The 14,926-nt window shown below is 42.9% G+C and overlaps 1 protein-coding gene and 1 non-coding gene across 2 annotated transcripts; one reads left to right on the top strand and one right to left on the bottom strand.

Annotated features, from left to right (window-relative positions):
- Positions 1–2,213: 2,213 nt before the first annotated feature.
- FUNDC1 (FUN14 domain containing 1) lies at positions 2,214–14,725 on the bottom strand. The gene is made up of 5 exons (XM_047845024.1): positions 14,568–14,725; positions 13,686–13,842; positions 9,848–9,923; positions 5,099–5,227; positions 2,214–2,853 (listed from the first exon to the last, which is right to left on the bottom strand). Exons 1-5 carry the CDS (start codon positions 14,593–14,595, stop codon positions 2,776–2,778), a joined length of 468 nt encoding a protein of 155 aa, XP_047700980.1. The 5' UTR covers positions 14,596–14,725; the 3' UTR covers positions 2,214–2,775.
- TRNAR-CCU (transfer RNA arginine (anticodon CCU)) lies at positions 10,117–10,189 on the top strand. The gene has a single exon. It is a non-coding gene; the product is annotated as a tRNA-Arg (tRNA).
- Positions 14,726–14,926: the final 201 nt, after the last annotated feature.

Below are 14,926 nucleotides of genomic sequence, written 5' to 3' on the forward strand. Positions count from 1 at the left end.
ACCCAGGTGCCCCTCTATATATTCTTTATGCTGATGTAATTTTCTCTCATGAGCATATTTCATTTATATTGTATTTGAAATAAGAAAACACATTCAAAGTCGTCTTTTTGTGTGTGAGGGGGGTGGGGAGCATTGGAAGAAAATAAACTAAAAACCAGTCGAAATGTCCTTAAATATCTTCCAAAGCCTAGGCCACAAAATACCTATATCCCACACGCTCGAGTTTAAACAAATTTTGCAAACAGTCTTTATGCCCTCAAACATTTAAAAGAAAAAAAATCCCCATTTTACACAAAGGCAGGCTATAGGCTTTTCATTCTAGCTAAGCCCCACCAAGTCATTTGTGATGGAGCCTCTGATTTACTGGACTGCCACCCAGAAAAAGGTTCCTATGGGTTAACACCAACCCTCTGGCACAGTAACGGGCTTTCCACACACTCAGTCGCCCATTCCCAACATTAAACGAAGACCTCCCTCGAGCAAAGCATTACACAGCGCGCGTCAACAAGTTAGAGATGAACACAGAGGCCTGCCTCAAGTAGCCTACAACCTTATGGGGAGACGGTGCAGATAGGAGGCAGAGAGTAAGGGGCACTAACACAGAAAAGACAGTATGGAGAGCCCAGATGGGATTTCACTTTGGTCTGTAAATATTTTCAAACACATCAACAGATACTTGGAAAGGTAGGGGAGAAAATGAAGGGCCATCTTTTTTCAGGTTTCATTCATGGTTGGACTCTGAAAGTAGTTATCCCTACCTCTCCCTAAGTAGATAGCCCTATCCTTACTGGCCACTAATCATATGCCACGTTCTCCAATATTATTATGGAACTTCTATAGGGGAATCTCTTAGTCTCTATTTGAAGGCAGACATTTTTGTGCCCCCGCTTTCCTAGTGTAGCATGCACAGAGCAGACACGGCAAATTTTCCAAAATGAACAAATTGAGCCAACTCTCAGAGCTCCCCACAGTAGGCTGCCTCATTGTATCAGATGAAAACATCACACGGATATGGCACACAGAAGTACAGCCAATATTCTACCTAATGTAGCAGATTTTCCCCTTTAATTCCACAGCAGTGGAAGGCTTGGCAAGGCCAAAAGAGAGAAAAGCTCAAGGACAAAACAGGTATTGATAAGCGAAATCACTTCATATTAAGAAAGGCTGGGGTGCCCGGGTGGTGCAGTTAAGCGTCAGGCTTTAAAAAAAATTTTTTTTAATGTTTGAGAGAGAGAGAGAGAGAGAGAGAGAGAGAGAGAGAGAAACATAAGCAGGGGGAGGGGCAGAGAGAGAAGGAGACACAGAAGCCGAAGCAGGTTCTAGGCTCTGAGCTGTCAGGACAGAGCCCCACGACGTGAGGCTCGAACTCACGAACAAACGTTGGGCTCTTGATCTCGGCTCGGGTCACGATCTCACGGTTCGTGAGATCGAGCCTGGCTGCGGGCCCTGTGCTGACAGCATGGAGCCTGCTTGGGATTCTCTCCCTCCCTCTCTCTCTCTGACTCTCCCCTACCTGTGCGTGCGTGTGCGTGTGCATGCCCATTCTCTCTCTTGAAAGAAATACATAAACTTTCCAATCTGAAGCCCCCAATGCAGGCGGCTCTGCTGTTTTTCCAATTCCAACATAGGGTTCTATGAACAAAAGAATTAATACAGAAAGCTTTTCTGGGCAAAGGAGCCTCTGACGGAGTGTGATCGGGCTCAGAGAAACAAGTCAACTCGTCTAGTGCTCAACACGATGCTACCAAAACCTGAAAGTCTTAGCACTTACGTCTCAGATTACATCAGAGAGAAAATTCTTTCAGTTCCGATTTCATAGTGACACAGAGAATCAATGTTCTTCAAATAGTAAATTTACTTATTTAAAATAAGTAATTTAAAGTGATTTGTACCTCTTGGTGGAAGAAGGGGCCAAAATAATAATTAGGATTTTTAGAAATGAGAAAGGAGGTTCACTCAAGGTTAATAAAATGAATCAGGGACCCAACTACATGCTCCCTCAAAATAATTAGCTCTGCCTGGGCCGCCAGGATAAATAAATTAATTGAAAAAGCTTATATACAAGACATTTTTATAACTACAGACATCAAAAAAAAAAAAAAGGAGAAAGAGCTTCAGACATGACTATTTCCTTAGAAGAGCCTTCCTTGAAACTGTTTATTATAATTACTATAGAAGCAAAGTAAGAATCGCAGAAAACCACCACCTAAAAATTGGTATTAAATCTGTTTAATATCTTTAATAATGCTATCACTTCTACATCCTTCCACAAAAGGGCTTTACAGTTTTTTCCGTTTACTGCAAACGTATCTTTAAAAAGAAAAAAGTCAAGCTTGATGTTGAGGCTACGACACACAGTTTTAATTACTGGCACTACACCACAAAGCAGAATGAGTACCCTCTTACTTAAACGAAAGGAGGATGGCATTGCACTGGGGCATCTATCCGACACGTTGTTTTTTCTCGAGCGGTCTGCATCCAAGGCCGGTATTTTATAGGCTAATTTAAAAACAAACGCAAATTTTCAAAAAATAAACGAAAGCCATGTTTTGCTCAGGAATACTACCGTACACATGCCATAGGGGTTGTTTTTTCACAGCCGATGCTGGTCTGCCAAACATCAATGGCTAAACACTAAGTCTTGAGTCTGGCAGTGTGCACCCAGTTGTTTCTTGCTGCCCTGGACAATCTGATGGGGTCTCGTGTTGACAGACCACCTTGTGGCCACCGTTCTCTTCTTAAAGGTGACTCCGCTGTGCTAGAACATTCATCTCCTTAGGATGCAAGGCCTAGCAAAAAGCCTCCCACAAATCCGCTGGATATCACAATGTTCTGTTTGATAAATTCTGTTGCCTGAAACAGAAGTTTAAACAAAAAAAGACTCTTAATTGTGCTACGACGTGGACGAACCTTGAAAACGCTACGCTAAGTGCAACAGACGGAAAAGGCAAAACGTTGCGTGATTCCGCTTAACGTGAATACTGAAATTCATCATGACAGGAAGTAGGACAGAGGCTACCAAGGGCTGGGGAGAGGGGTTCATTGTGGCAATTACTGCTTAATGCTTAGAGTTTCTGTTTGGGACGATGAAAAGGTTCTACGCGTGGATTGTGGTAATGTTTGCACAGAAGTGTGAATGTACTTAATGCTACTAGAATACATATACGTATATATATATTTCTTTAAGTAGGCTCCGTGCCGAGCGTGGAAACCAAAGCGGGACTTGAACTCGTGGCCTATATATACATAGGTATATTAAAACGGTCAATTTTATATTACGTATCTTTTGCCACAGTAAGAAAAAGAAAAAACATGGCGCAAATTAAAAATTTAAAAAGCCACCCTTAACCACTGAATTTCATGCCAAGTAACGTTTTCACGGCTGTTTTCCCCAATCCAATAAATATTTGGCAAAAACGCTTCTACACCTACTGCTGCGGGTGCCAACCACCACACAAGATGCCAGGACTGTCCATTACAATCTGAAGGAGCACAGAGTCCTGGCCAGACACAGTAAGCTTCTTGGCTACTGAGATAATAGGTATATCAGCAGCAAAAATCTCACAGGGAACAAGAAGCTATAGGGCAGACATAAATGAATGCAAGTTATTAGCACAGATTTAATAAATGCCCACAGCAGGCACAAAGATTTTTATTAACAGTCCACTTAGCCAGCAAGGAAAAAGGTACAAGGATCAAAAAAATATCACCCTGATAAAATGTTTAACCCAAATAAAACCAGGAAAGAGCAACAGACAAAGCCAGACTGTGGGATATTCTGCCTAGATGCTTCAAAAATGTCAATGTCATGAAGGACGGGGGGGGGGGGGGGGGGGGAGGGGGGAACCCCCACAGATAAGGGGACCGTTGAAGACCAAAGGAGACTTCAGAGACACGACAACCAAATGCAATATGCAATTCTTGACTGGCGGAAAAATGTATAAAAGAGATTTTTGTGGAAAAATTTTAATATGGACTGCATACTAGGAAATATTACTTCATCCTGTTAAATAGGGTAATTGTAGAAGAGAACATCTATCTCTTAGAAGATATATGCTGAAGATTTGAGTGAAAAGTAATCATGTAGTAAATGATTATGCAAAAAAAAAAAAAAAGTGTAGGGGCGCCTGGGTGGCGCAGTCGGTTGAGCGTCCGACTTCAGCCAGGTCACAATCTCGCGGTCCGTGAGTTCGAGCCCCGCGTCAGGCTCTGGGCTGATGGCTCGGAGCCTGGAGCCTGTTTCCGATTCTGTGTCTCCCTCTCTCTCTGCCCCTCCCCCGTTCATGCTCTGTCTCTCTCTGTCCCAAAAAAAAAAAAAAAAAAAAAAAAAGTTGAAAAAAAAAAAAAGTGTAAATCACACATACACACTCAGAGCTAAAGCAAATGTCGTAAAACGATTTGGTAAATAGGTGAAGGGTATGTGTCCTTGAACAAGGGGTATTTGAAAAGTCCTTCAACTCTTCAACTGGTCTGAAAGTTTTCAAGATAAAAAGTTGGAGGTATTAAGAGACCAGAACAAAAACGAAGGCAAGGAGTATTCAATTCAATTCTAAACAGACTAGAAGACAAAATACACATAAAAACATTAATAAAACTATTACTAAAATACACACACTTTCAAAACATCCCACCTCGTGAAAAAAAAACCCAGGTAGTTTTAGTGGTACCACACCTTGCCGACACATGTACACATTTGTAAAACCGGAGGAAAACTTCTGGAAGAGTCATGTTATCAGTTTTTATATGCAGATCAAAGTAGGTAGGAGATGGGCAGGAAAAACTATGTTAACTACTACAAAAACAAAAACAAAAAAAAGATTGATTTTTTTTTTTTTTTTTCCCAGTCACCTCTACATCCAACGTGGGGCTGGAACTCATGACCCGGACGATCAAGAGTCACGTGCTCCTCCAACTGAACCAGCCAGGCGCCCTAATGATGACTGACTGAAATGGTGGCTTGATCCCAACAGTTTTACTTAACACTCCAGACGTGACCCAAAACACCAACTTTTTAAAAGGCAATCACCAGTCGCATTTTCTGCTAAGCGAAACCCATGAAGAAAAAAAAAAAAAGAGCCAAAAATGTACATCGTCTTACTTCTTCGATTATATTGTTGATTTCAGGTGCTGCCTTATTTGCTCGTTTCTTAATCTGTCTTTTCGCTTTGTTTACATCTTTTTCAACTCTCTTCCAGTCAATCTGCACATAGCCACTGTGACTGGCAATCTGCAAAAATATAATCAAAATGGTTAACTGTAAACCAACCAGGCTGTTGACAAATCTCTTACCCAGGAATACATGGACATTTAGATTTCAAGAAATCCATGAGGCTTATAGGTAAGATATCACAATTTACTCATTTAATAAACACTGAGTGCCTACCCTGTGCCAAGCATTGTAACTATAGCCAAGAAGAAGAGAGACATAAATAAGTCCCCACGCTCAAAGAGCTCTGGTCCACAAGGGAAAAAAGATATTGAGCATAATTAATTATTTAGATGTGATGAACACTACGTTAAGAAACATATACTACATGATGGGAAAAGATTCCACAATCTTTTTATTGTGGAATAAACTATATTATAACTGTACTATAATTCTATCATAACTTTTAGAATTTGAGAATTAGCTAAAAAGACACAGAAACTATCTAAATTATACAGCTAATAAAACAGTACCTTTTAATTAAATAGATGTTTAGTTATAAGGGATCAGAAGCCAATCAGTTATTAGGTCACTAAAGAAATCTAAAGTAGCTTGATAAAGGGTCTTTACTAACTCTAAGAATACTTTCTGGTAATCGCTTTTGAAAGCGGAATACAAAAGAAATATGCTCTATACAGGTTTCATGCCATAATTCCTTTTAATAAAACCATAGCTAAATGCATATTAACTATAAGAAAACCCCGAATGTGGTACTACGGAGACACTACAAATAATCTGAACCATAACATAGTGTGTAAGCCAGTACCATAAATTAGTCTCTTCAAATAATAAAATCAAAATATAAAGAATCACAAGAGCAGTAAACAATTAAGCCAGGTATACCACTGTAAATCACTTCTATCAAGCTTATGCTTTCTTTGTAATCTTGAAAGGCATCACTTGACTTTGAACCATAAATAAAATATTTCAAATAACAAAAGTATGTGATTGTATATAAGTAGATTGCATGGGAATCTTAAGTTCCATTTTCACTGTGAATGACTCCATAGAAGAATTTCTTCATCTGCATTTCTTCCTGTATCGATTCACCTATTATCACTTCAAACTCCAGCCTCAGCAAAAGAGTGGTGATCAAATCAAATGGCAAGTGCGAGCTTTTCCTGGCAGCACCTGACACAGCAATTTGGGTCACAGGCAAGGAGGTGATGGTGAGCCTTAGGGACCCTCCCGTACATAGCAACTATAAACCCTGGTTAAAACACAAGCGCTCCAGAATTAGCAAAAGCAAGCAGACCTCAAAGGGAGTTGAAACTTGCAGGAAAGCAACAATGTAAGGTCAGTTGCCCATTTTTCTGGTTTTATCCTGAGGGCAGGTTGCACGTGCAGGGTGGCTAAACCTTTAACAGAAAACATGCCACCTTTCCGGCCCAAAGAACCAGATGACAGAGTCTACGATAATAACAACTGCCAGAAATGAGAGCGCTAGATAGATAAGGGGAGTCCCAAATTCGACGTGTACACTCTACCCAAGTCCCGAACCACACATTCATAAGGCAGAGCCGTGCAATCTGGCCAAGGCTAACAGGACTGAATGGAGATTTGAGCTGCTACCCACCTCAGGTGAAACAGTCTGCCATTTGAGTCCAACCAAGTCAACTTTCTGCCAAAAGCGAAATATCAATACTCTTCGGAGGAATAAAACAGAATCCAGAGTTTCCAGAGCATAACATCCCCAATACCCAGGATAAACTCCAAACTTTCTTGAAATAGGATAAAATAAGAAAATATGGCCTAGTCTCAAAAGAAAATTAACAGATGCCAACCTTAAGATGAACCAGGTACTTGAATTATCAGGACTTTAAACCAGCTATTAGAACGATGCTCAATGAGGTAAAGGAAACTGTGCTTGTAATCAATGAAAAGATAAGGAATCTCACCAGAGATACGGAAAATCTAAAAAGAGCCAAATGAAAATTCTAGAATTGGAAAATACAGTATCCGAACTAAATTTATTGGCGAGGCTTGATGGCAGAAAAGTAGATGAGAAAACAAAGAGTCAGTGTACGTGAAGGTAGATCACTAGAAATTCCACAATTTGAAAGACTGAATAAGGAATGAACAAACCCTAGGACATTATCAAAAAGCCTAATATGCACATAATCACGGTCATAATCTCTCCCTATCTCTCTCTGCCCCTCCCTGCTCTACTCTCTCTCTCTCCCCCCCTCAAAAGTAAATAAACATTTAAAAAATAAAGAAAAGAAAAGAAAAGAAAAGAAAAGAAAAGAAAAGAAAAGAAAAGAAAAGAAAAGAATGGTCAAAACCTTCCCAAACATGGTTAAACATAAATTTACAGATTCAGGCTCAGTGACCTCCAGGTAATGATCTAACACGATTATGAAATAACAATACTCAGATGATGCATGGGTTGGAGGGGGGGCACAGAGGAACATAAAGCAGGCAAGTGTGTGAGACTGGGGGGAGGGGAACGGTGGGCAAGGAAAGTTCAATAAATGATAAATTCTCATATTCCATAACAGGAAGCCACTAGTCAATACCTCAAACTGAAAGATCAAGAAATAGTCAATTAACTTGTTTAGGAAAGAGGAAATAAGTACCTTGAGCATCGGCTAAGAGTTCAAGGAGTTGCCTCAAGGGAGGGAAAAATGGGGAGGGTAGGTAGTGAGGGAGGTAGGGAATTACTCTAACCTATAACGAGTCTTGTACGTGTATTTGACCCTTTCAATTAGGGGCACACAAACAACTACAAAAAAATAAAAACTAAGTTTAAAAGATCTGCATACCACTGTCTATTTTAAGATGGCACTGTGATAAATAACTGGAGAACACTGAACACTGAGTTACTAGAAAAGCTTTAAGTTCTAAGTCAACAAATTTCTTTTTCTTAAGGTTTCTTTCTTTTTGAGAGAGAGCTTGTGTGTGCACGAGGGAGGGGTGGGGTGGGGTGCCGAGGATCTAAAGTGTGCTCCATGCTGACAGCAGCCAGCCCGACGTGGGGCTCGAACTCACGAACCATGAGATCATGACCTGAGCCCAAGTCGGACGCTCAACTGACTGAGCCACTCAGGTGCCCCTAAAATATAAGTAAAGGTAATGAAAATATGGAAGCAGGCCTGAAGAACAATGGGCAATTAGGCTAAAAGTCATGTGTTACTCTGATTTCCTCTTTCAGTTTCTTCCTACTGAGCTTTCAAGGTGAGTCATATTTGTGGGAAAAGCTGGTTTGATGCAGACAGGTCCCACAGTCTTCCGCTTAGTGACTTCAAAGACTATGTAGATTAGGCACAGAAGGCAGCAAGGGCAACACGTGAACCTGAAGGGAGTCTATTGAGGGGACTGAAACAGACTTCTGAAAAACTGACAGAGTGGACTCACATGTATTAATTCTCTTTATTCTGTGAACATTTTAGGAAAACTCTGCTTCAATTCGGTACCCTTTTCCCTTACACAGAAAAGACAACTGAGTTTTCAAAATAGCTGTCGAGTTAAATGTGTCTTGATTCTATATAAACACAAGTCAAAATCAGCTTAAGTACAATTGTCTTCTGTACCAAGGCTGGCATATTCATCCAAAGGCCTAAGTTTCGATATTAACCATATTCCTTTTTACCTCTTACCACAATAGGCAATTACTCCTAATAATGCCACTGATAGAAAGAAAATATATTTTTTTAAAGCTGTTTAGAAAAATAACACACACACACACACACACACGTACATAGCTGTTTAGTAAACAACCCAAAATCTATGCTTAACACATACGAATTCAGTCCCTTTGCACTTCAGGCAATGACGCTGGTTATTACATGATCAATGGCTTTGGTACTGAAGTCAGATGTTGGTTGCCATGAACATCTATCATTTTAAAAATCTGGTACGACGGTCCTCTATATCTTTAAAATTATTGCTAACATTCATTCCCAGAGATTTTCAGTTTTGGGATTTACTATATTTGATCTTCAGGGAATGGTATTTTTGGAAAAATATATGCCAAACAGACATGAATGCCAGACAACATCCTGATAAACATCCTCTAACTGCAAAGCATTTTTAAACCTTATGCTTAGAGGAACATGAACAAAAACTAAAATTTCAAATCCCCCTGCCTCAGAAATAGGATTACAGATGATTTTTTAAACCCTATTTTCCACTTTCTAGATTATTATGGTTTCCCAGTTTTAAAAAACAAGATAGAAATTGCTAACAGCAATTTCCTCTGGGAAGGAAAATTGCATGGCTGGAAAATGGGGAAAAGAAAGAGACCTTCTGAATTTTATCTGTCTGATTTTTAAATATACGTTTAAAACGGTCAAGATGAGGTTATATTATGGATGAAATATTTATTTTGCTTCAAGGGAAATCTGGGTACGTCATAAAAAAAATGAGGCACCTCAAACTTTGATAGTCGTCTTTTTAACTGGGATCTCTTTAGCTGGGATCAAACCATGGTTACGGAATGCAGACGTATTTAAACTGGTGTTTTTCCTGACAGATGTCAGCTTTCAAAACTCATTTTAGTTCTTCCATAAACTGATACCTAAAAGAAAAACCCCTCCACCCTCTATTAAAATGGACAGGAATGAAATGGCTGCCCTTGACTTTCGCAGTCCCCGAGGGCTACCTATGTAAGCAGAGGCAAAGACTGAGGCTTAGACATACCTGAAGAAGAAGAAAGCCACCGCCTACAGCGGTGGCTGCAAGCTTTCCGACCTTCTGGAACAAAAATCCCGCACACCTTGAATGAAAGAAATGACAAAAGATGAGAACAACCAGTGAGGTACTAAACTCTCTCCCTCTTCTCTTTTTCATTGCTTTCCTAATAAAATCTTAATGTCTTTCCATTTCTTTTGATCATATCCCTTACCGGCTCAGAACCCCTCAGTGTTTCCCTCGTTATATAGGCAAGTCAATAGCGCACAATCTAGCACGCCTGGCTGGCTCAGTCGGTAGAGCATGCGACCCCTGATCTCAAGGTCGTGAGTTCGAGCCCCACGTTGGGCCTAGAGCTTACTTAAAAAGAAAAAAGTGTACGATCTAAATTGTGATATGCTTCAAAATCAGGGATGGAGAGAAGAGGAGGGGAATTTAGAGGGAAAAAGACCGGCTACTGAAACAATGTTGAGTGCCCAAGGGCCTCATTGTGCTCTCCCTTCTACATTTGTAGAATTTGAAATTCCCCATAAGAAAAGTGATTTTGTTTGTCTGTTTGTTATAATGCAGTCAAGACGTTCCATACACTTGGCCACCCCCCACTCTACCCAACCCTTCTGCGCCAACACCATTAGTTTCCAAACAGGTTATCGCCATTGCTCAAGCTATTCATCTCCCTGCTTCTAGGGGTTTCTGCCTAGCTCTGCTCATCTAAAGCTTTTCCACCCTTTAAGGTCCCACTTAAGTTCCACCTTCAGGACTACAGTTAAGCCCATATTTCTCATAGCTGCTTAACTTTTTTTTTAAATGCTTACTTATTTTTTAGAAAGAGAGAGAGAAAGAGAGACAGAGTGCGAGAAGGGGAGGAGCAGAGAGGGAGACACAGAATCCAAAGCAGGCGCCAGGCTCTGAGCTGCCAGCACAGAGCCCCATGTGGGGCGTGACCATGAGATCATGACCTGAGCTGAAGTCGGACGCTTAACCGACTGAGCCACCCAGGCGCCCCTCTCATGGCTTCTTTACCTCCATCTATACCGATGTCTATCCATCTCTAGATTAAACCTATTTTGTCCCATCTATCCTGTAAGAATGTCAGTCCATACTTCTTTTCTGATTAATTCTCCCCTGTGGTGAGCTCATATTCCCTCAGTGTTCCAGATCCATACTGTTGTAAAAGAAGCCCAGATTTCTAACTCTAGCCTTCTGAACTGGGTTGAAAAGTGCCCTCTCCCCCCAAGCCTGAATTCACGTCCTTCCCAGAATCTCAGAACGTGACCTTTGGATTAAGGGTCACTGAGGATGTAATTCGTTAGGATGAGGCCACGCTGCAATACAGTGGGTCCAAAATCCAGTATGACTTGATCCAACATGTCACAGAGACACGCAGAGGGAACACAGCCATGTGATGGTGCAGCCAGAGATCGGAGTGCTATGTCTACAAGCCCAGGAATGCCGGGGGCGGCTGGCAACCAGCAACAGCTAGGAGAGAAGCTAGGAGATTTTCCCCCTGAGCCTCCAAGAAGGAACCGACTCAGCTCACACCTTTCAGACTTCCAGCCTCCAGACCTGTGAAAGAATACATTTCTTGGATTTCTAAGCCACCTAGTCGCGGTACTTTGATACAATAGCTCTAGGAAACTAACATGCCGTCATAAATGGGCATTTTACATTTCCGGGGGCTTCTCTAGCACACAGAACCACATATTTGAACATCCCAAGGCAAAAATCGTCTCTCCAACCAAATCCACTGTTGCTAAGGTCCCTCATCTGTAAGCGACAGCGCCGTTCTCTAGGTTTCCCCCCTCGTGGTCATCTCAGACTCGGGCTTCTTCATCACCTTCGGGGGGCCAGCTGATTGCCATTTCTATATACTCTATCTCCAGATCATTTGACTGTCTTCTTTCCATTCTCAAGGACATCACTGCCTTGCTTGCAGACCACACTAAGGGCGGGCCCTCTGGCTAGTTTTCACACCTCCCATCTCTCCTAGCAGACACCCACTCTGGTATTTCTTCTCATCATCCAAAACCTCTATCTGCCTACACCTGCATGTAATCTCCTTAGCCTCCCAGGCCACGTCCTGAACTGGTCTGAAACGTGAACTGCTTAGATTAATGCTTATTAACCATTCCTCCTTCATGTATGCCACAATAGTACGGCAGTTCTACACCTTAAGAAGAGCTGCCAAAATGTACTATGCTGGATCCAAAGTCATTGCAACAAACCACCTGTGTAACATTAGAGTCCTACGAAACAGCTCCTGGGCCAACACTGCCTATAATCCAGACATATGTATTACTACGAAGACCGTGTCCCTCAGTAGGGGAGTTAGCAACACAGGCTCTGATAAAGGAGCAGAGGAGGCAAGCAGCAGCCAAGTCACAACTGCGTCCCAGGGACCGTATCCCACAAGCACGTCTACCCTTTGCTAGATGGCATGAGCCGCTAAAAAAAAGCTACTAACTCCCCCTGCTCTGTCTCTAGGATATCCAAGCAAACTTCTGCCAATTATGGGGCTTCTCACCGAGTCTGGCCTACGAGGAGAAAGCACACAATGATGTGATAATTCTATCGCTCCATTATTTTTTAGTCTCCTTTAAGACGGGGCTTTAGGCCCATACTCACATGAACCAATCACCCAAGGGCACCACACGGTGAGCTTCGCTGAGCAGAGGACCAGACTCCCCATTATCAGGGGTTGAGGTCCAAACCATCTGCGGAGAATCAACTGAATAACCAGGGCCCTGACCAGGCATCTCTCTTCTAATTGCAGGTCTTTTCCTTAGCAGCATTAATAAGTACACATGAATAAATACTGCAACTCTGCACCATGGAATCTTCACCATGCAGGTTTCTACCATGAAACGGCATTTACAAGACGGCGTAAAGGAGTGAACCATTGTTCCAAGGTACATGTACATCACAAATCAAAAAAAATGTAATACTTATCGAGTTTAAATAGGGAAATTTTTAATGTAAGATAAACTTAACTTAGAATCGAAGAAAACAATGATTACTCACAAACTAAGCACCCCCGCCAACTACAAAAATTGTCTACGGTCGTGAACATTTTCAAAATAAAGGGTCATACTTGTTTGACCCTTGTCATCTGGCTAATCTTTTATTCCAAGACGAATAAACTTGATCTATAGTAGCAATTATGTAAGCATGAAGTCTAGAACATTCACTGGGTAGTTAGGTTAATGCTTATTAACTGCTCCTCCTTAATGCATTCCACAATATTATTACTGAGTAAGCAATCAGTCCTGTAATTCCAGCAAAGACCAGGTTCAATTCCAACTCTTCTTCAAAGTATTATAATAATCCAAATTAGCCCAGTGAACATCCACAGAACCATCGGTATCTTAATCAATAATTTGCACTGAGAATTTTCCACGGCTCTCTACAGGGCTGACAGTCCTGGAGACCAGTCCCACTGCGGGAGTCCTCACAGGTTTTTCCAGTTCTTAGCCTTGAACAAGTCAAAATTATTTACATGTAATTAACCCTCCTATGTTTCTTCCTTTTTAGCCACTGTCACTGAATCCAATGCACTCTACATCTGCTACATCTGAGGAGGTGGGAAAGTACATAAAGGATCAAAGGGCGGGACAGGAGGGAACAGCGGCACAAGTGGTGGGCATGGGGGAGCAGATCCCCAAAACCACACACTGAGGCTCCTGAGTGTGTCCATCACACCCATCACATCACAGAGAAAAGCCTCAAGGCAGCGCTCTTCCGGGATTAGCAGTGCAAAGCCACTGAACGTGCACAGTAACTGGCCTGTTTACGAAAGGGCAGCAGTGCGGCTGCCCACGAAACTTAATGAAAAAGATGTTGTTCTCACCAGCCAGTCACCCCACCCATTACAATCTGGGTGGCCACTGAGTACTTTTCAACCATAGGTCCGGAACTGTGGCCAAACACTCGATTCCACCAATGGTGTCTTCTTGCATAGTCAGTTAAATCCAACACTTCGTAAGACTCGTCATCGCTTTCATACTCTTCAAAATACAAAATGGAAAGAAAGAGATTTAGAGGCGACCAAAAGTCAGAAACGTCCTGTAGCTTTTTTTTTTTTTTTTTTTTTTTTTTTAGCTGTTATAACTCACTGCCAGGTTTGGCCGGCAGCTAAAAATGCCCAGATGGAAACATTAGTTTGTTACATCCAATCCCTTTCCAAAGAGCCTGGCATCTCCTTTCCAAAAGGCCCAGGGACCGGCCTAGGGGCCCGAACTGGAGCCACGTCGGAGTTACACAGAAGTGAGGGGTCGCCCCCCTCCCGCCCCCACCAATGGCAGTAAGGTCAAGTCAGAGTTTCACAGCATGAAGGGTCACCCCCAAATCTCAGTAGGGTCAGGACCAGAGCTAGATCCAGTTTCATCAGTGGGAGGAATGGTGGGGGGGGGGGGGGAGAGTAGGGGGGGTCCTCCCCTGGCCGAACCGGTTAGGGGCCCGGCAGGATGAAATCACTTCAGTCAAGGCCAAAGCAGCACGTTTGAAGATGGACATGAAGGACCAGAGGTGAAGGTAGGGCAGGAGGCGGGGCTGTGTTAGGGACAGGGGTCGCTCTCCGCTGTGAGGGGAGGGAGTCTAGTTCAACAGGGGTGCCTCCAAAAACCAGAGCCCCAGGAGCCCTGGGGCAGGGGCAAGAAGAGGCGCCCCCGAGAGCAAGGTCGAGAGCTGTGAGCCGCGTCTTAAGCTACTACTCCGGGCCCCGGCCGCTCACCTTGGGGAGGGGGGTTCCGGGTCGCCATGATACCGCCGGCGGCCAGCTCTGAAGGTGGTCCCCACCCGCCCGCCTGCCTCTCCCCACTACTTTAAGAGACGTTCTAGGCCCAGGTGAAAGTCTATGGTCCCTTTTTTCCTCCTCCCCCTCCGGGCGCGTTGTCCGGTCCCCGCCCCTCTTCTCAGCGCTGGGTCTTCCGCGCAAGCGCAAGGCTCAGCGGTGGGTGGGTTGAGGGAGGGAGGCTAGCCGCCGCGCGAGGGCTTGTGGGAGTTGTAGTGCGTTGCCCGTCGCAACCCTGGCTTCCCACCCCACCCCCACCCCTCCTAGCATTTCAGTAACTGAATTCCGTGATCTTGTTT

Source organism: Prionailurus viverrinus, chromosome X, assembly GCF_022837055.1.
Source record: "Prionailurus viverrinus isolate Anna chromosome X, UM_Priviv_1.0, whole genome shotgun sequence".
Classification (NCBI taxonomy): Eukaryota; Metazoa; Chordata; class Mammalia; order Carnivora; family Felidae; genus Prionailurus; species Prionailurus viverrinus.

Bases quoted from the DNA above. Each gene is read 5' to 3' on its own strand.
- FUNDC1 (XM_047845024.1), bottom strand. From the start codon at position 14,595: ATGGCGACCCGGAACCCCCCTCCCCAAG. The intron at 13,843-14,567 runs GTGAGCGGCCGG...TGTATTTTGAAG, and splicing joins CCGGAACCCCCCTCCCCAAG to AGTATGAAAGCGATGACGAG. The intron at 2,854-5,098 runs GTAAGACGATGT...CTTCTGTTTCAG, and splicing joins TCAACAATATAATCGAAGAA to GCAACAGAATTTATCAAACA.